Source organism: Mobula birostris, chromosome 22 (assembly GCF_030028105.1).
Source record: "Mobula birostris isolate sMobBir1 chromosome 22, sMobBir1.hap1, whole genome shotgun sequence".
In the NCBI taxonomy this organism is placed as follows: Eukaryota; Metazoa; Chordata; class Chondrichthyes; order Myliobatiformes; family Myliobatidae; genus Mobula; species Mobula birostris.
In genome coordinates, this window is record NC_092391.1 from 4,181,750 (window position 1) to 4,203,860 (window position 22,111).

Consider the following 22,111-nt stretch of genomic DNA (forward strand, 5'->3'; position numbering starts at 1 on the left):
AGCAGGTGTACATGTGTACCCAGTAAGGTGGCCACAGAGTGTATTAGGTTGTTTTTACTGAGAAAACTAAGTAGCTTAACGTGATTAAGGTTAGTTTATAGTTGACCACACCAAGATGTGATGAGATTTTTTGCTTTTGTGAAACTCACTGAGTAAACAGTGTACATGGTAATAATAGGGCAGCTCTATAAAGCTCTCGTTGGACCACACTCAGTTCTGACCGCATCGTTAAGGCTTTCGAGAGACTGCAGAGGAAATTTACCAGGATGCTGCCTGGATTAGACAGCGTGTCTTATGAGGAAAGATTGAGTGAGCCAGGGCTTTTCTCTTTGGAGCGAAGGAGGATGAGAGGCAATTTGATGTAAGTGTATAAGAGCAAAGCAGTTGCTGTCTTCTTCTTCTTCTTCAGCATTTTTCTTTCTGCATTTTATAAGATTCTACTTACCATCTACAGTAGGGGCAGTTTCTTCTTCTTAAGCCATTACCCCTACTGGGGCGTAAGCCACTGACAGCCACTCACCAGATTCCTCTGTCCTGGGTCAGTCTGTCACGTTGTCTCTCAGGTATAACCCATTGAAGATCCTTCCTCTCCCGGGCATGAGGTCTTTGGAGCTTCTGTTGGTGTTTCTGTAGCTCTGGGTTTTTGTGGGATGGGGTTGCTGGCCCCATGCCCAACCCTCCTCCTGTCGCAGCCGGGCTTGACACCATCCACGGAGGAGTTAGAGCAGTTGCTATACCAGGCTGATATACAACCCATCAGGATACTTCCTGTAGCATATCTGTAGGATCCTTACAGTGTGGAGGGACAGAGGGATCTTGGGGCTCACATACATAGATCCCTCAGATTTGTCATGCATGTTGATAGGTGGTTAATAAGGTGTATGGTGTACTGGTCTTCACTAGTCACAGGATTAAGTTCAAGCACCGCAAGTTCTATAAAACTCTGGTTAGACCAGAGTTTGAGGATTGCATTCAGTTCTGTATGCCTCATTTTAGGAAGGCTGTGGAAACTTTAGAGAGACTGCAGAGGAGGTTTAGCAGGATACTGCCTGGATTCGAATGCATGCCCTATGAGAAAAGGTTGAGCACATTAGGGCTTTTCTCTTTGGAGTGAAGGAGGATGAGAGCTGTACAAGATGATAAGAGGCATAGATAGAGTGGACATTTTCCCAACTCCTATACACAAATGCACCAATCAAGGAAGGTCAGCTTTTCCGACTCCTTCTTCACCACCTACCTATCTACCTGAGACGCCACTTTCACTTGCAGCTCCGAGGTATTCTGTTCCATAACAGTCCTAGACAACCCTCTCAGGGAAAAAGACCATGTACTTTCATGCTCTCCACACCTCTCATGCAACGTGAAGAGCATTCTAGCTGGTTACATCACCGCCTGGTATGGAGAGGCCACTGCACTGGATTGGAAAAGTCAGTGGAAAGTTGTAAATTCAGCCAGTTTCATCACAGGCACTACCCTCCTCACCATCGAGGAGACAGTCTGAGGTGATGCCTCAAAAAGGTGGCATCAATCATTAAGGACCCCCATCAGCGAGGTTGTGCTCTCTTCTTGTTACTACCATCAGACAGAAGGTACAGCAAGAGACACACGCAACATTTTAGGAACAGCTTCTTCTCCTCTGCTACCAGATTTCTGTATGGACGACGAGCCAACTCGTGAACACTACCTCACTCCTTTTGCTCTCTTTTTGCACTAATTATTTAATTTAATTTATATATATCTCTTGTAATTTATAATGAATTACTGTACTGCTGCCACAAAACAACAAATTTTGCAACATATGTTAGTGATAATAAACCTGATTCTGATTTTCTGATTCAGGCTCCAATGTTAAGTCAGATAATCGTGTTGCACTCACTTGAAGCAGAACCAATATATGTAGAAACAGATTGAGTCACAGTCATACAAGCTGCAGCACAGAAACAGGCCCTTTGGCCCATCTGATCTGTGCTGAACATCTATAATTGCACCATTTAGTGTTAGGCCACTTTTTAACCACACAGTGGGAATCTAACACCATGTAAGTCAGTTCAGAATCTCTTACCACTGGACCATTGATGAGAAATTCAAAGTTCAAAAAGTTCAAAGTACATTTATTATCAGTGTGTATACTATATACAACCTTGAGGTTCTTGTAAGCACCCACAAAACAAATAATCAACAAAAACCCCAGACAGCAAAGATAGTCAAACACCCAATATGTGAAAAAAGAACAAATTGGGCAAACAATAAAAAAGTAAACAAATAACACTCAGAATGTGAATCGCAGAGTCTCTGAGTGGGTCCACAGTGGTGGGGTCACTTCAGTGCTGAGGTGAGTGAAACCAGTCCAGGAGCCTGGTGGCTGCAGGCCACAGCCACAGAGCCAGTTCAGTGCTGAGGCAAGTGAAGCCGCCTGGAGCAGTGAGCTCCAGCCCTCCTTCACTCTCGGCCTCAAAACCATTTTTAATCTGGCTCGGCACTTAAATCAGCCAAACATGGGTTTGTTTTTTTTTGCTCTTGTGCCTTGGCCCCGCCTCTTCAATTCATCACTACTTATGATATAGTATGGGTTTCATGTCCTCGTTTGTAATCTTTCTACATTGTGGTAATTCTGTCAAATTGTCATTAACATTTGATTACCAGCTTGTTCTTCCTCCTCTTCTTATTCTGTCTTCTTCCCCCTTCCTTTCCAGTCCTGGTGAAGGGTCTTGGCCTGAAACATCAAATGTCTATTCCTCTTCATAGGTGCTGCCCGACCTGCTGAGTTCCTCCAGCATTTTGTGTGTGCTGCTCTGGATTTCCAGCATCTGCAGAATCCCTTATGTTTATTCACAATTCAGTCATGCATTCCTAAATATGGCACCACTCCCTCAGCTGTTACATCTGCAGACTGTAACATTCACTTGAGTTGTAATCAGATTCATCACTCCTTGTCCTACAATATCCTTAACTATGTTATGTGCTCAAGGAGATTTCAAACACATTATTTACTTGTATTGTACTAGTTCCTACTCCTTCTTCACTTCTGTTGTCTCCTGAACCTTAGAGATTAGGATCACTGAGTTAATTTTACGTGCAAACTCCAGTGAATAAATCAGACGCTTTCATGTTCTGAACTCAAAGAAATCAAACATCTGCTCAGTTTAATCACGTTGTTACCACACGAGCAATGTTTGCAAAACACCAGAGGGAAGAGTTCCCCGGATGTAAACTGAGACATCAAAGTCCTGGTTCCAATGGAACTGGTGAAAGGGTAGATTACTCACAAAAATATGAAACGTCTTGGCTCTGACATAGCTGCACTATTGGCGTGGCAGCCAAACTTGGCACCTTTTTGGCACCAGACCCAGCCTTTCTCTGTCGACCGAGTTCACGTTTCACTACGTGATGTACAGACTGAAGCCAAATGCCCACAAGGCAATCTTTTACCAATTATAGTCTGGATACTGAAGCCAAGATAAGATTTTTTTATTGGTTTTAACATTCACGCAATATTGGAATTATGGAAATAGACATATTCCCTTAAAACTGATGACATAATGCAGAATTGACAACCCGATCCAATTATCTCAAGTTTTATAAAGTCCATTAAAATCATCTTGCAAGCTTAAAGTGAAATGAGATGCATTTGTTCAGGCTGAGCATTGACTGGAATAGTTGTCTGAAACCTGGCAGCAACCAATAAGGCAGAAGTTCCCTTCTATATTACACACGCCCTCAGCCTAGATTCTGATAACAGTCAGTACACACACACATTACATAATCCTCTCACAATCATTTCATCTTTTTTCTATTCAAACAGAATAAATTCCAGTTGAAAAATGCTTGTTCCAGAGCCTAACTAAAACATAAGAAATTAATTTTGCAGTTTGAATTGACAAGATTCAAAAAAAGATAAGATTATATCCCTTCAGAATAATACAGCATTTCATGGAAATGGGAATTAGAGAATTACGAAATCCTGAGATGCAACAATCTTACTGCATAACTGGAGGTTGTATCTTGTTGAAAGGATAAATTAAACAAAGCCTTAAGATAGAAGACAGAATGTACACTCAAGGAGATTTCAAATGCATTATTTGCTTGAATTGTACTAGTTTCTGTGCCTTCTTCACTTCTGTTGTCTCCTGAATCTTAGAGAGGATCTCAGTGTTAATTTTATGTGCAAAAGTTCAAAGTACATTTATTATCAAGGTATGTATACATTATACAACCTCAAGATTTGTCTCCTTTCAAGCAACCACAAACAAAGAAACCCAAAAGAACCCATTAAAAAAAGCCTGTCAAACATCCAGTGTGCAGGGGAAAAAACAAATCATGCAAACAATAAATTCAAGTAAATAGTGTTCTGAACTGAAGTCCACAAAGAGAGTCCGTCTCCAGACCCTTAGCTGAACCAGCCCGACCCTCGCTTCAGGCCCTGACTCCCCAACCTTTTCAATCTGGCCCAGTGCCTAGATCATCATCCAAACATAGGGTTCTGTCATTTCAGTAAGCTCTGGGGCTTTGACCCCACCACCCTGATCCACCTTGTACCCAAGCTTTCTGATTTGTCCTGTTGCTTAAACTGTTGTCAGAATATGTACCTGTACCTAATAAGGTGGCCACTGGGTCTATGTACATGGTTTTCTGCTGCTGTAGCCCATCCACTTCAAGGTTCAATGTGTTGTGTGCTCAGAGATGCTCTTCAGCACACTACTCTTGTAACACGTGGTAATTTGTGTTCCGTGGGAGCTTGAATCAGTCTGGTTGTTACCTCTGACCTCTCTCATTAACAAAGCACTTTCACCCACAGAACTGCCACTCACTCGATGTTTTTGGTGTTTTGCACCATTCTCTGTAAACTCTGGAGACTGTGTTAAAATCCCAGGAGATCAACAGTTTCTGAGATACTCAAAACACCCCACCTGGTTCCAACAATTGTTCCACAGTCAAAGTCCCTTGGATCACATTTCTTTCCCATTCTGATGTTTGGTCTGAAAAACAACTGAACCTCTTGACCATGTCTGCATGCTTTTATGCATTGAGTTGCTGCCACATGTTTGGCTGATTAGATATTTGCATTAACAAGCAGGTGTACAGGTGTACCTAATAAAGTGGCCACTGAGTGTAGAACACTACAGACTCTTTGGCCCTCTAAGTTTTTCTGAACTTTTAACCTACTCCAAGATCAATCTAATCCTTTCTTCTTACATACTTTATACTTTGTTGTCGCCAAACTATTGATACTAAAGCGTACAATCATCACAGCGATATTTGATTCTGTGCTTCGCGCTCCCTGGAGTACAAATCGATAGTAAATATTAAAAATTTAAATTATAAATCATAAATAGAAAAGGGAAAGTAAGGTAGTGCAAAAAAAAACCAAGAGGCAGGTCCGGATATTTGGAGAGTACGGCCCAGATCCGGGTCAGGATTCATTCAGCAGTCTTATCGCAGTTGGAAAGAAGCTGTTCCCAAATCTGACCGTATGAGTCTTCGAGCTCCCTGAGCCCTCTCCCGGAGGGAAGAGGGATGAAAAGAGTGTTGGCTGGGTGGGTTGTGTCCTTGACATAGCACATCACCCTCCAATTTTCTGTCATCCATGAGCCTATCGAAGAGTCTCTTAAATAACCAATTTAATTTAATCAATTTCCCCTGGGATCAATAAAGTATGACTATGACTATGAAAATGCCCAGAATGTATCTGCCTCAACCATCCCCCTGGTAGCATGTACAAACACACCCACCACTCTCTGTGTAAAAACCCACCTCTGACATCCTCCCTGTACTTTCCTCCAATCACCTTCAAATGATTAAGTATCAATCTTATTCTCCATGTATATTTGCACGTATTAAACACACCCTTAGCCTTTTTTCTGATAACGGTTGGTACATATACACATTATCTTGTTGTACTAATTTCTTTTTTCCTTTCAATTCAAATACAATAAATTCAAGTTAGAAGATAATAATTCCAGAGCCTAGTGGGAACAGAGGAAATGAATACATATATTGCAGTTTTGAATAGACAAGATTCAAAAAAGATAACATTATAATTTACTGGGATATGTTGGTCAGAGTGCAACATGCAACAAAAACAATATTCAACAATTATAAAGAATAAAAATTTTGATAAACCATCTCTGCTCTGGGGAAAAGTCTCTGTCTGTCCACCCTACCTATGCCTCTTATCATCTCGTACACCTCTACCAAGTCACCTCACATCCTCCTTCACTCCAGAGAGAAATACCCTAGTTTGCTCAGTGTATCTTTATAAGGCACACTCTCTAATCCAAACAGCTGATTTATTGAAGCTAGATTGAAGGAGAAGCAATTGGTGAGTGAGAAATAAGTGATAGTTGACTGTTGCTTCATTGTTAGAACAATTGGAACTTTCATTAGGACAGGACTGTTAGAATGGAAACAGCTTCTTCCCCCAGGCCATGAGGCCACTGAACTCCTTGACACCACCCAGGTCTCATTATGTATGAAGCACCAGTTGTGTTGTATTGTTATATTTTTAACTTGTCTTGTAAGTGCACCTTATTCTAAATATCAATCTGCTGGAATATATTTTATTATTTGTTAATTGATTTGTGGTATTATTACTTCATGTGCTGTGTGCGTGAGTTATACGTACTGTGTTGTACACTTCGGTCTGGAGGAACGTTGTTTCATTTAGCGGTGTACATGTGTACAGCTGAATGACAATCAACTTGAACTTGATTATCAGTACGTCTGTTTCGTTCAACATGTCCTTGAATTGCGTTGGTTGTTGATGCAAATGCCACATTTCACTGTATGTTTCAATGTACTCGTGATAAATAAATCTGAATCTTCTTTGTAAAGCAGGGACCGAACTATAGCAATTATCCACGAATGCGAACAGCGTTACACAATTTGGACACCATGGTAACATAGTGGCTAGCACAACAGTAATACAGCACAGGGCGTTCCGGAGTCCGGAATTCCTGTACCACATGTAAGGAGTTTGTATGTTTTTCCTGTTTGGGTTTTCTCTGGGTGCTCCAGTTTCCTCCCACAGTCCACAGATGAATAGGTGAATTGGTCATTGCAAATTGTGCTGTGACTAGGCTTGGGTTAGTCAGGGTTGCTGGGATGACGCGGCTCAAAGGGCTGAAAGAGCCTACTCCGTGCTGTATCGCTAAATAAATTTTAAAAATTTAAAGAACTTTTTTAGAGTCACACAGAACCACAGCACAGAAGCAGGCCCTTCAGCCCATCTAGTCCATGCTGGCCTGGATTTCATCCTAGTCCAATCTACCTTTTATATTTTGCAAATGCTGCATTGTTAAGCACACTTGATCAACATAGCTATAAATTTATTGATAGTTTTGACAATGTTTTGTTTTTCTTTGTCGTTCGGCTGTTTCAAATATTTGCTGCAGACTCAGCTGTGAACGATTGCCAGAACTGACCCTAATCTGCAAATATCATATTTAAAGGCAAGGTTTGTTTGCTTGTTATGTGCCGTGTCATATGACGTGGGCATTCACGGTCTTTGACCATGATTATCCTTGGCAAATTTTCTACAGAAGTGGTTTGCGATTGCCTTCTTCTGGGCAGCGTCTTAATACAGGGACCCCAGACATTATTAATACCCTTCAGAGATTGTCTGCCTGGTGTCAGTGGTCACATAACCAGGACTTGTGATCTGCACCAGCTGCTCATATGACCATCCACCACCTGCTCCCATGGCTTCACGTGACCCTGATCGGTGGGCTAAGCAGGTGCTACACCTTGCCCAAGGGTAACCTACAGGCTAGTGGAGGGAAGGAGCGCCCTACACCTCCTTTGGTAGAGACATATCTCCACCCTGACATCTGGAAAAACAAGGTTAACTGCAGCAAAAACTAAAAGATACTAGAAATACACAGCAGGTCAGGTGCTGGGTAAAAATGCAAGTGACTAGAGATATATTAGCTACGAATCCAAAAACCTCAGAATATTTCTATTGGTTTGAAATTTGAGCTTTAATTGCCTTTCATTTGATATGTTCTTCCTTTTGCACTGACTGTTACTCATTTTAGAGAAATAAAAACCTCAATCAAAAAGTTAAACTCGTATTTAGATGTTTCTAATTAAAGTTTTGAAAGGAATGCACATTCACTGCCTGTCATATAATAGATATTTTAAAGGAATGTATTTAAATATTTATCAAAGACTCGGATAGCATTTGCCAATGTACTTATTGGTTGGAAACGTTGCTTGCAGCACTTTGAAGAAGACATTTTGCACAGAACTGATTTTATGTACAGCTATGTGGTTTCACTTTGGGACTTGACAAATGGTGATTTCACTTGAGTGGAACTTGAGACGGAACTGTTTTGAATACAGATCCTAAAACACTGAATTAATGGAAAATAATTTCTAGAGACAGGCGCACATCAGGAGATAGAACCTCCGTGTCTTTCTTTGCCATTTTTCATACTGTTTGAAGTGTCCCCTTTGCACGTTTGCCTCTGGAGAGAGTCCTTTCAATATCTGAACTGTCAGGCAGGTGTATGGAGCTGCAGGTCTACCCTGGGCTCAACATATTGAACCAATCATGAAAAAGGCATGCCAGCAGCTATACTTCATTTGGAGTTTGAAGAGATCTATTATGTCACCAAAGACTAGCAAATTTCTACAGATGTACCATGGAGAGCACTCTAACTGGTTGCATCACTGTCTGGTACGGAGGGGCCACTGCACAGGATCGGAAAAAGCTGCAGAAAGTTGTAAACTTAGCCAGCTCCATCATGGGCACCAGCCTCCCCAGCACTGAGGGCATCTTCTATAGGCGATGCCTCAAAAGGTGGCATCTATCATTAAAGACCTGCATTACCCAGGACATGCCCTCTTCTCATTGCTACCATCAGGGAGGAGGTACAGAATCCTGAAGGCACATACTCAACACTTCAGGAACAGCTCTTCCGCTCCGTCATCAGATTTCTGAATGGACAATGAACCCATGAACACTACCTCAGAATTTTGCTCTCTTTTTCCACTACCTTTTTAATCTTTATAATACATATTTCTTATTGTAATTTATTACATATTTTATGCATTGCGCTACTGCGGCAAAACAACAATTACATTGTGTACTGTAGCGGTTAGCACAGCGCTATTGCAATTTGGGGTGTCGGAGGTCAGAGTTCAATTCTGACACTGTCTGTAAGAAGTTTGACCTCCTTCCTGTGAGTACATGGGTTTCCTCTGGATGCTCCTGTTTCCGCCCACAGTCCAAAGACATACCGGTTAGTAGGTTAATTGTTCACTGCAAATTGTCCTGTGATTGGGCTGGGGTTAAATGGGTGGGTCGCTGGGAGCTGTGGCTCCTTGGGCCAGAAGAGACTGATCCACGCTGTATCTCCAAATAAAAGTATAATAAATCTGATTCTGATTCTGCATAAAGCTAATGTCCTTTGAAACTCTAGGAAACTCATAAAGTCATTTGGTGCGGAAACAGGGTTTTCAGACCAGTACATCTGCACTGACAACCAAGTACCCGCTGAACATTAAACCTAGACTACTCACTTTATTCTCTCCCCACAACCCAATCAACCCTCCCTTCCCCAAGTCCTACATGGTGGGCAAACATAGAATGTTCATCCCTCTCCGTCGGGGAGGAGGCTATGTAACATCCATACCAGGACCACCAGAGTCAAAAACAGTTACCTTCCCCAATCAGTAAGGCTGATCAACACCTCCTCCAGTAACTCACCCCTCCACACCCCCAATTACCACTACTTTATCAGTTCCTGTCAGTCACCTTATGTACAGGCACTCCTGTGCCTATGATCACACAATCAGTCTAAGTATATAACAGTTAATTGTACATTGTGTTTTATAGAATTGCTTTTGTAATTATATTTATTCTGTTTTTTATGTTTTTTGTGTTTTTTAATGCTGCACTAGATTGGGAATAACAATCATTTCGTTCTCCTTTGCACTTGTGGACTGAAGAATGTCAACAAACAATCTTTCACCCCTGCAGGGTACTTTTTCTCTGCATTAAGATCCTCATTAAATCTTGAATCTAGAGCAACCTATCGCCATGGTAGCGTAGTGGTTAGAATGATGCTATTAAAGCTCAAGGCATCGGAGTTCAGAGTTCAATTCCGGCATCCTCTAGAAGGAGTTTGTACATTCTCCCGTGAACGGGTGGGTTTCCTCCGGGTTCTCTGGTTTCCTCCCACATACCCACATACCACATGAGGAAACCCACATACAGTCCAAAGACATACCGTTTGTAGGTTAATGGGTCATTGTAAATAGGGTTAAATTGATGGGTTGCTGGATGGTGCGGCTCTTTGTTCCACTTGTATCTCGACCAACCTGCACATTGTAGGGAGGTGGCAGATGCCAGCGGCATCTAGGGAAGCCCCCATAATCACAGGGAAATCGTGCAAACTCCACACAGACAGTGTTCAAGGTCAGGGTCTCTGGAGCCATGATGCAACGGCTCTACCCAGTGAGATAGTTATTTATTTAATTAGAGATCCAGCACGACGAGCTGCACTTCAATTACACCTCACGTGACCAATATGACCTACGCCTTCGATTGTGGGAGGAAACCAGAGCACCAGGAGGAAACCCACATGTTTACAGGAAAAACATACAAAATCCTTACAGACCTTTGAGCAGCAGGAATTGAACACAGTTTGCTGGTGCTGTGAAGCATTGTGTCAACTGCTACGCTACCTTGCCACTCATGATGGCAACTTTGGTGAAAGTGCAACTATGGAATGCCAGATTGAACAGCTATTAGCGTCTCCGAGGCAACCTTTCCACTTCCTGCAATTTGATTGGATAAAATAACTGTAATAGTTTATGTAATACCATCAAAGCAAATTAAAGGTATCCTGAGCAGAGTTAGTCTGAATATGTACGTTGAAGATGAATTCAGCAGATCACTAAAAGAAAAATTAGGAAATTTTGACGTTTCTTGGCAGAGATCTAGTGGGAAGCCAGAAACTTTTACTCAGGGTGGAAGTAACTATTGCTGGAGGGAATAATTTTAAGATATTTGGAGGAAAGTGTAAGGGGGGAGGATGTCAGAGGTAGGTATTTACACAGGGAGTGGTGGGTGCATGGATCGTCCTGCCTCGGGTGGTGATAGAGGCAGATACATTAGGAATATGAACGATAGGAAGATGGAGGGCAATGTGGGAGGGAAGGGTTAGGTTGATTTTAGAGTAGGTTAAGGGGTTGTCACAACATTGTGCTGTAATGTTCTATGTTCTCTGAGTATGTTTTTGTTCTCATGGTTTTTGGATCTCAGTGTTCTACTTTTGAGAAGCAGTTGACTGGGGAAGAACAGTTGCTCTGACAGAGGCCACGTATTCTTTGATTGTTGGCTTGGCTGAAGACATTGCCCTTGCTCCTCAGATTAGTGGGATAGTATCTTTCAGATTTTCTTTGGTTATTCTAACTCAGCAGCACTCCCTTGTTACGGAGTCACAGTGCACTACAAAAGAAAAACAGGCCCCTTCAGCCCATTTAGTCTGTGCCAAACTACTATTCTGCTTAGCCCCATCTACCTGCACCTGGACCATAGCCCTCCCATCCATGTACTATGCAAACTTCTCTTAAATATTAAAATCAAACCTGCATCCACCACGTCCACCGGCAGCTCGTTCCACACTCTCACCACCCTCTGAGTGAAAAAGGTTCCCCTTATGTTCCTTTAAACAGTTCACCTTTCACCCTTAATCCATGACCTCTAGTTCTAGTCTCACCTAACTGCAATGGAAAAAGCCTGCTTGCAAGCTTTTGCCTATTGGGTAGGCTCCAGTGTAAGATTAAAACCGTTGACCTTCTGGTTCAAGGCCAAAGGTGCTGCAGCCATCTTGGATCAATTTTAGACAGCCCCGGTCTACCTTCCCTACCGTTTGTACATTTATATGATGGCTTTGTAAACTATCTTTGATAAACTGATAATCTCATGGCAGTGTATATAATGGGGCTGTGTTTCTGAATGAGTGGTTAACAGAGGGAAGGAGTACATTCATCATTTGGGATTTAATATCTTTAATACGGATCTTGCAGATGGACCTTGGCAATGGAACAGGAAGCCTGGTATATCACTTCTCTGACTATAAATCTACATTACTGACAGCTAAATAAACCTGTCTTTACCTTAAAAGAAATAAACCATAGGCTTTAAGCTAAGGATATGCCCACTATAATCGTTTTAGCAAATTTCTAAAAATACTCCATTGTTAGAAATGTTGATTTTTGAAAATAACTTAAATTCCTATTTGTTTTGATTGATCGGAAAAATTGCAACAATAACAACTTCTGGATTCTATTACCCTTTAAAGACTGATTTCCTTTTTTTAGTTTGTGAGAAACTATTATGTTTCCCATCGCATATCGCTTCCTGCAATAATATTCTGCTTGGACATAAGGCGGAATGAGACCGAACAAAGCACAGAGCAACATATGTCGTCTTTATGGGCTGCAGCCTTTGAACATTATAGCCCCAGAATATTCAATGATTATATACTTGCCAGTACACTAAATCCTCCCCACCCACTTCCAAACCTCACAACCAGCACTACAGACAGTCTATTGCTGTTGGGTGTTCCCTGGGACACTTAATGAACTTATGTCCATGCAGAATTCCTCTTTTCAAGTGATGGAGACACTGTCATACATGTCAGGGAAAGCCAACTGTGTCAGACCTGGCAGATCAGGAATTCATCTTAAAAAAGCATTTGAGTATTGCCAATTCAGTGTCCTGTGTAAGTGTGAGAGGGTGTTTGTGTGTGTGTGTGTGTGCAGATGAGTGTATGTGTTGTTGTGTGTGTGTGTGTGTGTGTGCACACCCCTATGTGCATGAGAGCATGTGTGAATGAGTGTTGTGTGTGAGAGAGAGAGTGGGTGTGTGTCGTACTATGTATGTGTCAGTGTGTGTGTGTGTGTGTGTGTATGCATGTGTGTGTGTGTGTGTGAGTGAGTGTATGTAGGTGTGAGTGTGTGTGCGTGTGAGTGTATATATGTGTGTGTGAAAGAGAGTGAGTGTGTGTATGAGTGAGTTTTTGTGTAGCTGTGTGTATGTGTGACTGTGTGTGGTGTATGTGTGTCTGTATGAGTGTGTGTGTGTTTGAGTGTGTATGTGTGACTGTGTGTGGTGTATGTGTGTCTGTATGAGTGTGTGTGAGTGTGTATAAGTGTGTGAGTGTGAGTGCGAGGGTGTGTGTGTATGTGTGTGTGTGAGAGTGTGTGTGTGTGTGTGTGTGTGTGTGTGTGTGTCTATGTGTACGTATGTGTAAATGTGTGAGAGTCTGTGTGTGTGAGTGTATGTGTGTGTGTATGTGTGTGTGTGTGTGTGTATATGTGTGTATGTGTATGTGTATGTGTACGTGTGTATATCTTTATCAGTAGGTCAGTTATTTCAGTACTGCAGGCTGGCACTCGCACTGGTCAGCAACCAGCCACCGTCACCTCTGGGACGGGGCGGGGCGGGGGTGCTGGTGGCGGGGTGGCGAGCAGGGTTGAACATAATTTCAGAGGGGGGATTACTGTGAATGGGTGCAGAGTGTACAGTATCGACATTGTGTTCCCATTCCCCATCTCCTCATACACCCAGCTCCGGGGGTACCACGCCACTATTTGGGTCAATGGGGAAGCGATGTTTTGTGTGTGTGTGTGGGGGGGGGGGATTGTGTTTCTGTTCGACGTATTTGTTGTTCTAGTTGACAGCTTGGCAAAGAAGCTGCATTTAAGTCCTTGCGATTAGCCAAAACAAAGCTACAAGCCATACAGTATTTCTAAGATGCTACAGAAATACCAACAAAGTAGATGCGGAATGCTTTAAGGATAGGGATGTCTTGGACCTCGTCTGTCCTCCGCTAAGCGCAGCCAAACAGCGTTCCTAATGAAAACACGTATCACAAAATCAAAGCAATTACCAGTGTTTTAAAGGACAACTGCTTCCAAATTACAGGCTTGAAGGGTCGGCGGCCAATTGGCCTTTGTTTGTGCAATGGGATATGCTCTAGCTACTGGGAGAGAAGTCCGGAGATTGACTTTGTAAAGTCGTAACGCTTTAGTGTTCGCTCGACGCGTTCTCGCGCTTGAGCCGAGATAATTATATTTATTTAACTCGATAAAGTATGTTACTTTACATAATTGGGTGTGAGTCCACAAACCCGTTTTATTTATTATTCAGATTAAATGAGGAGACATTGAAAATGCAACACGATATTCTGCCGTAAAGTACACTCCGTACTGGAGAAAGAACCAAAAGAGACAATTCTTCTTCTCACCTGCCTATCATCTCCCTCCCCCGGTACCCCCCCTTTCCCTTTTTCCTCTGGTCCACTTTCCTCTCCTATCAGATTCCCTCATCTCCAGCCCTTTTCCTTTCCCACACACCTGGTTTCTCCTATCCTTCTTCCCCTCTCCCCCACCTTTTTAATCTGGCATCTTCCGCCTTCCTTTCCAGTCCCGAAGAAGGGATTGTCGACTGCTTGTTCATTTCCATAAATGCTGACTTCCTCCAGCACTTTGTGTGTGTTGCTTTGGATTTCCAGCATCTGCAGAATCTCTTGTGTTTATTATTTCATTCGGATGATTGTTTTTTGCAGATCTTCAGCCACATAAAAGTTATTTTCAAATGAACAGCAATCTTCCCGTCAGGGAGGAGGCTACGTAGCAGCCATACCAGGCCCGCCAGAGTCACAACCAGTTACATAGAACACAGAATAGTACAGCACAGTACAGGCCCTTCAGCCCACAATGTTGTGTCACCCTCAAACCCTGCCTCCCATATAAGCCCCCACCTTAGATTCCTCCATATACCTGTCTAGTAGTCTCTTAAACTTCACTAGTGTATCTGCCTCCACCACTGACTCAGGCAGTGCATTCCACGCACCAACCACTCTCTGAGTAAAAAACCTTCCTCTAATATCCCCCTTGAACTTCCCACCCCCTACCTTAAAGCCATGTCCTCTTGTATCGAGAAGTGGTGCCCTGGGGAAGAGGCGCTGGCTATCCACTCTATCTATTCCTCTTATTATCTTGTACACCTCTATCATGTCTCCTCTCATCCTCCTTCTCTCCAAAGAGTAAAGCCCTAACTGGCTTAATCTCTGATCATAATGCATACTCTCTAAACCAGGCAGCATCCTGGTAAATCTCTTCTGTACCCTTTCCAATGCTTCCACATCCCCAAGCAGTGAGGCTGATCATCACCTCCACCCACTAACCCACCCGTCCACACCCCCAACCACCACTACTTTATCATTTCCTGTCAGAGTCACCGTATATACAGACACTCCTGTGCTTAGCATCACTTTATGGACGTACAATCAGTCAATGTATGTAAGCTATCCTATGTATTTATATTTATTGTGGCTTTTATTATTATTATTATTATTGTATTCGTTATCTTATTGTGTCTTTTTGGTGCTGCATCGGATCTGGTGTAGCACATATTTTGTTCTCTTTTACACCTGTGTTCTGGAAATGACATTAAACTATCTTGAGTCTTGTATCCGGTAAGGAAAAATAAATTGTCTGATGAAAATAAAAACGTGAAAGAGCATAACATAGAAAATAGAGAACAGCAGATCACTTACTAAGCGGGAAATAAACAGCGTGACTTTATCTGAATCAATTACGTAGTCAATAATGTTGGAGCAGAATTAGGCCATTTGGCCCATCAAGTCTGTTCCACCATTTCATCATGGCTAATTTATTACCCCTCTCAACCCTGTTCTCCTGCCTTCTGTTTGTAACCGGTGATGCCTGACTAATCAAGAACCTATCAACCTCCGTTTTAAATGTATTCAGTGATCTGGCCTCCACAGCCCTCTGTGGCAAACAGTTCCACAGATTCATCACCTTCAGGCTAAAGAAATTCCCCCTCATCTCTGTTCTAAATGGACACCCCTCCATTTTGGTCCCAGATTCCCCACTATAGGGAACATCTGTAAAGAACTGTACTGGAAGAAAGAACCAAAAGAGACTATTTTCACCCTTACGTTTCTGCAGTTTTTCCATCACTTCAAAGCAAACACAATCAAGTCATTTTGCAATGAATAACAATACGAAAAATAAAACTGTGTGTGGAGAATAAAAATGAGAAAGAATGTAAAATGAAAATGGAAAACACTTCTGTAACTTCCTAAACAGGGATTAAACGCTGTGATTTAATCAGACTTAATTATTTAGTCATAATAAACACTTACATTGTTAATTCATGTGTCAGTCTTGCACCCACTGCCACATCCCAGCCAGCACATGCAGCTAATAGGATCACCTGCTCCTCGCTCCAGACTCATGGCCTGCAGCCTATTTAACCCAGATCTCATCCACAGTCCTTGTTCACTCATCGAACCAGCCAGCCTCAACCAGTTGCTCCGAGCTTTCACTCCCCCACCTAAAGTTTACCTCATTGCCTGTTGTCTTTCATTTCTGTTCCCTCTTGTTTCGTGGCCCCTTGTGGCTGGTTATGTTCCTGTCTATTATTCAAGTTACCATTCACTACTGAATCGTCTCTGTTTTTGGTTGAATCCAACCCTCCAGTTTCTGAAAACACACACATTAAATACAAAGAGGTTTGAAAATTGCTAAGTACCCAAACACCTCTGCATTGCAAGATTTGTATTTTCCAAATATCCGTAAAGATGCCATTAAACTTCATTGTAAAAATGTACAGATGGGGGTCACCCAATTACATGCTACATTCGTGTACTGGCTCACAGTAAAACAACCATTTACTTATACATCCAAGCCTAGCCGACATTTGAGTGGATAACTTCACTCACCTCAACTCTGAACTGATTCTACAACCTGTAGAGTCACTTTCTAAGGACTCTAGAACTCATGTTCTCAGTATTCATTTTACTTATTTATTATCATTATTTTATTTGCACAGTTTGTCTTTTGCACGTTATTTGTTAGTCTTTGTGGGTAATTTTTCCAAAAAATTCTATTGTATTTCTTTGTTCTACTGTGAATGCCTGCGAGAAAATGAATCTCAAGATAGTATAGGATGACAGTATGTACTTTGATAATAAATTTACTTCGAACTTTTTTATTTGAGTTAGAATCAGGTTTAATATCACTGGCATATATCGTAATATATGTTGTTTTGTGGCAGCAGTGCATTGCAATATATAATAAAAACTATAAGAACTATATATATATAGTGTTCATACATATATACAGCACTGTGCAAAAGTCTTAGGCACATATATGTCGCTAGGGTGCCCCAGATTTACACAGTACTGCAGTAATTTTATGTATTGCTCTGTACTGCTGCCGCAAAAAAAAAAATCATGACGTATGTGAGTGATGATAAACCTGATTCTGATCTGGTTCTCTATTGTGGACTGAAAGTGGGAAGGGAGCAGAGGGGTATCATGATTGAGAAAAGGGGAAGGGAGCGCACACCAGAGAGACATTCTGTAATGATCAATGAACGAACTGTTTATCAAACAGCGTTGTCTGCTGTCTCGGGGCAGGGTATGTCTGCATCCGCACCTGTCCCTGACCCGTCCCATCGTGCTCCACTCTCACCATTCACAACACCCTTTGCTCCCGCCACATTTACAATCTCGCTTTCCGCTCCATGTTGACAAATACAACACTGTGCAAATGTTTTAGGCACCCTAGCTGTATACATATGTGCCTAAGACTTTGCACAGTATTGTATATAAACAGTATATAAATTCAATGTGGTGCAAAAAAGAGAGCAAATATAAAAATAGTGAGATAATGTTCGTGAGTTCATTGTCCGTTCCGAAATCTGATGTTGGCGGGGAAGAAGCTGTTCCTAAAACATTGGGTGTGTGTTGTCAGACTCCTGTGCCGTGTCCTGGGTGATGGGGGTTCTTAATGATGGATGCCGCCTTTTTGAGGCATCGCCTTTTGAAGATGCGGGGGAGCTGTCACCTCAAGAGCTTTGGGTGACCCGAATCCCCTCCCTGAATTTGAAATCCCGTTGCTTGGAATTCTGCATTCTGCTGGATTAGTGCAGAAGGTATATATCATAGAGGCTTAGATAGACACGTGAATGTGAAGAAAATGGAAGGATATGGACATCGTGACGGCAGAAGGTTGAGTTCAGTTGGACATTTGATTGCTAATTAAATTAGTTTGATACTGAGATTGTGGGCTGAACGACCCCTTCCAGTGGTGGTGCCGTGTGCTCTCTCGCTGCTGTGTCCAAAATACAATGGAAACGCCGTGCCGCAGAACCACCGGGAAACTAGATACATAGATTTACTTACAGACACGGCGTGCTAACAGAACCTTCCCTGAGACCACATCACCCAATTACACCCATGTGACCAATTAACCCACTAACCGGCAGATCCTTGGAATGTGGGAGGGAAGCGGAGCCCCCGGAGGAAACCCACGCTGTCACGGGGAGAACGTACAAACTCCCCCCCAGACAGCGGAGGGAATTTAACCGTGTGGCATAGCGGGTTCAGCACAGTTAGATTTGAAAATCCTAATTTTCTTCACTTAGAGGGTGGCGAGAGTGTGGAACGAGCTCAGCGGAGGTGGTGGATGCGGGTTCGCTTTCAACATTAAAGAGAAGTTTGCTCCGGGTCCCTCCCACACCCCACTACGGTGGGTTAATTGGCCGCTACAACTTGCCCCTAGTGTGTCGGAAATTTGGGAACGGTAGGTGACAAGAAAAATTAGGGTTTGTTCTGTAACTTGACGGGCCGAACGAAAGTGACAGTCGATAATGGATTTTCTCAGCCTTGAGATTCAGCAGCGAAAGGGTTAAGGTTGGGATTGTGAGACGGAACAGTTGTCGGCGCTCATGCCTGTAAGAGATGATTAATACCGTCATGGCTTTCCTCACACAAATAAACACAACTCCATGAAAAATAACCTCTGCAGGTTGGGTTATAAACACCTTGTTGCACCGTCTGGGTTTCGGCTGCGCCTCCCAAGCGCTGGGACCCAGGCGGACACGGCTGGGACTCCCCAGACCCCCTGGGTTAACGACCCTTGGGGACACACCTCCCGAGTCGGATCCTCATCATCAGATCCAGCCCCGCCCGCACATATGGAACCGTTTTGTACGGGCCAGGGAGTCGGGAGAGTGTCACATTGTCAGAGCAGCAGGGCGAGGGAGTTATCCTCACTCACTCCGCAACTCACTGTAACAGGGGAGGGGGAAGGGGAGGGGAGGAAGAGGGCGGAGGATGGGGGAAGGGGAGATGGGTGCCGTGGGGAGGGGGAGAAGGAAAGCAGCATCCGTCATCGAGGACCCCCACAATCCAGACCATTCACTCTGCTCGCTGCTGCCATCAGACAGGAGGAACAGGAGCCTCAGGTCCCACACCATCATGTTCAGGAACAGTCGTTGCCCTTTATCCTTCAACCACAGAGGATAACTCCAGTCACCCCAACACTAAACCATTCCCACAACCCGTGGACTCACTTTCCAGGACTCTTCATCACGTTACCGATTTTTATTGCGTATTTATTTATTACTTTTTTTGTTGTCTTCGGCCCATTGGTTGTTCGTCTATTTTGCTGGATGTGGTCTTTCATTGACTCTCTTGTGTTTCTTTGTAATTACTGTGAATGCCCGAAGAAAATGTGGTGACATCTACGCACTTTGATAATACATTTACTTTGAAGGTGCGGGAAAGAAAGAGGGGCGAATGTGGGGAGCGTGAGGAGAGGATAGGGGTGGGGGAAGTCAGACGAGGGTGAGGGTTGAAGAGAATGGGAGAGGCTTGGGTGGGGAGAGGTGGGAAATCGTTGAGGGAGGGAGAGTAGAGGAGAGTGGGAAGCGAGCATAGTGTGGTATCCAGGGATGGGATGCCGCGGTGGGGAATGGTGGCTGGGGTGGTATTGTGACGGGGGTACCTGACCCCGCAGGTGCCCGACTCCCTGGGGAGGGAACCCAGCTTGACCTGTTGCTTGGTGTCTTGCAGCCGGTTCGGGACGACGTGCGCCCGCTGCGGGCGCCAGATCTACGCCAGCGACTGGGTGCGCCGGGCGCGGGGCAACGCCTACCACCTCGCCTGCTTCGCCTGCTTCTCGTGTAAGAGGCAACTCTCCACCGGCGAGGAGTTCGGCCTGGTCGAGGAGAAGGTTCTCTGCAGGATCCACTACGACACTATGCTGGAGAACCTGAAGCAGGCGGCGGAGAACGGTAAACCAGAGGGCAGGTCCACGGTGCAAACTGGGTCCGGATCCCTACAAACCCTCTCCCAACCTCTTCCACGTCCCTTCCGCAGCCTGGTCTTCCTCAGCCCCAAACTCGCGCACTTCCTCAACCCTCCGCACCGCCCGGCCCTCAGCCCTCAGCCCTCCCCAATTCCTTCTCGGCCACACCAGATCCTTACCACCACCACCACTCCGTCGACTCGGGCCTAGGGGGCCGGCGTCGGGCAAGGCGCGAAACGAAAGACAGCGTGGCGGCCACTCCTCACACCGACAGTAGGTGGCCGTTGACTCACATCCGCCCTTTGACAGGCTTTGTGCCTACACACCCTCCTCCCCGGTTAGGCGAAGTGCTCCGGGGGGGTGTGCCGGTTGAGTCGCCGACAGGTAGGCCTGGGCTACGGGGTACCGGTAGCAGGGCAAGGCCCTGACCTTACCTCCCTCCCCAACCTCCCCTGCTGCGGCTTCAGGCGAATTCCCTCAGCCACTAACCCCGGACAGGCCATTGCCAAGGGGAGAGTTTGTTCGCTGGGACCGGGTTAATACCCCTGCCTGGGTCCTACAGCCAAACCTGGAGCGGTTGCAGTTTTGCCCCGGAGGCGGAGGGCCGAGCTGTGAGTGGCGGCAGCCCGAGGCAAGATCCGTGCGGTGAGGGGACGGGAGGGAGCTCGAGGCGCTTCCTCACTGGGGCCTGGATATCTTAGAACATCAACAAATAAGGAATTGGGGTCCGCAAGGACAATTTGGCCCCTCAATACCTGCTGCACCACTCCATAGGATTGGGGTTGATGTGTTAGCTCTCTAGCTGCGGCTGCTGGTTCCCCTATCTACCAGATCTTATCGTTCTGTCTTCAGTGGTGACCCAGCCTCGGTTTGTCTCCGGGCTGGACAATCTCAACGATTCACCTCCCCCGTCATGGTAAATCCGCAGTACTGGACCCCTTATTTTATGACAGTGACCTTGGTTCCAGCCTGGGGAGACGCCCCCCACCCCATGAATGTTGTCAGGTATCACCGCCCAGCTTCGCACTTCATCCCCCCCCCCCAGGTTCCCCCTCACCTCATGTCACCTCTCACCTGCCAGCTTGTACTCCTCCCCCGCCCCACCCCCCAAAATCTCCCACCTTCTTTCTTCTTCCTTACCTGGCCCTGATGAAGAGTCTCAGCCTGAAATGTCGACTGTCCATTCATTTCCATAGATGCTGCCTGACCTACTGAGTTCCTCCAGTATTTTGTGTGTGAGCTCCCAAATGTTTGCCTCTAAAATTGAGTCAATTATCTCCACTGTTTATTGGTTACATTTGCTTCCAATGAAAGGTCCCACTATTATAATCTCCCGCATTTCTCTATTTCCCTGTAAGTGCTCCCTCAAAAGAGCTGATCTCAAGACAGTTTGATAATAAATTTATTTTGAACTTTCCTATGGAACACGCTGCCAGGGGTGGTGGTAGAGGCAGATACATCAAGGACGTCTGAGAGACTCCTAGTCAGGCACATGGGTGATAGAAAAATGGGGGGGGGGTGATGTGGGAGGGGAGGGTTGGATTGATCTTGAAGTAGGTTAAGAGGTTGGCTCAACATGGTGAGCTGATGAGCCCGTACTGTGCTATAGTGTTCTGTGACTCCAATTACATAGCTGGCTGGTCAGTCCGAGAGTCAGAATCAGGTTTAGCATATGTACACGGCAGCAGTACACTACAATACATAATAGAGTAACAGTGAGTATCTATATTGAATAGTTAGATTAAACAAGTAGTTCAAAAATAGAAATTAAAGAAGTAGTGAGGTAGTGTTTGTGGGTTCAATATCCATTCAGAAATTGGATGGCAGAGGGGGAGAAGCTGTTCCTTAATCACTGAGTGTGTGTCTTCATGCTTTTATACCTCCTTCCCGATTGTAACAATTGGAACAAGGCATGACTTGGGTGATGGGGGTCCTTAATTTAAGAGGCTCTTGATGAGGGTGTCTGAGT

General features: G+C 44.3%; 1 protein-coding gene across 1 annotated transcript in view; it reads left to right on the top strand.

The window, feature by feature from the left end:
• Nucleotides 1-22,111, top strand: part of lhx6a (LIM homeobox 6a) — a 71,194-nt gene that overhangs the window by 22,529 nt on the left and 26,554 nt on the right. The window contains exon 6 of the mRNA XM_072239857.1: nucleotides 19,908-20,128. Within this exon, the coding sequence (XP_072095958.1) occupies nucleotides 19,908-20,128 (221 nt within the window). The remainder of the gene's footprint in view (nucleotides 1-19,907; nucleotides 20,129-22,111) is intronic.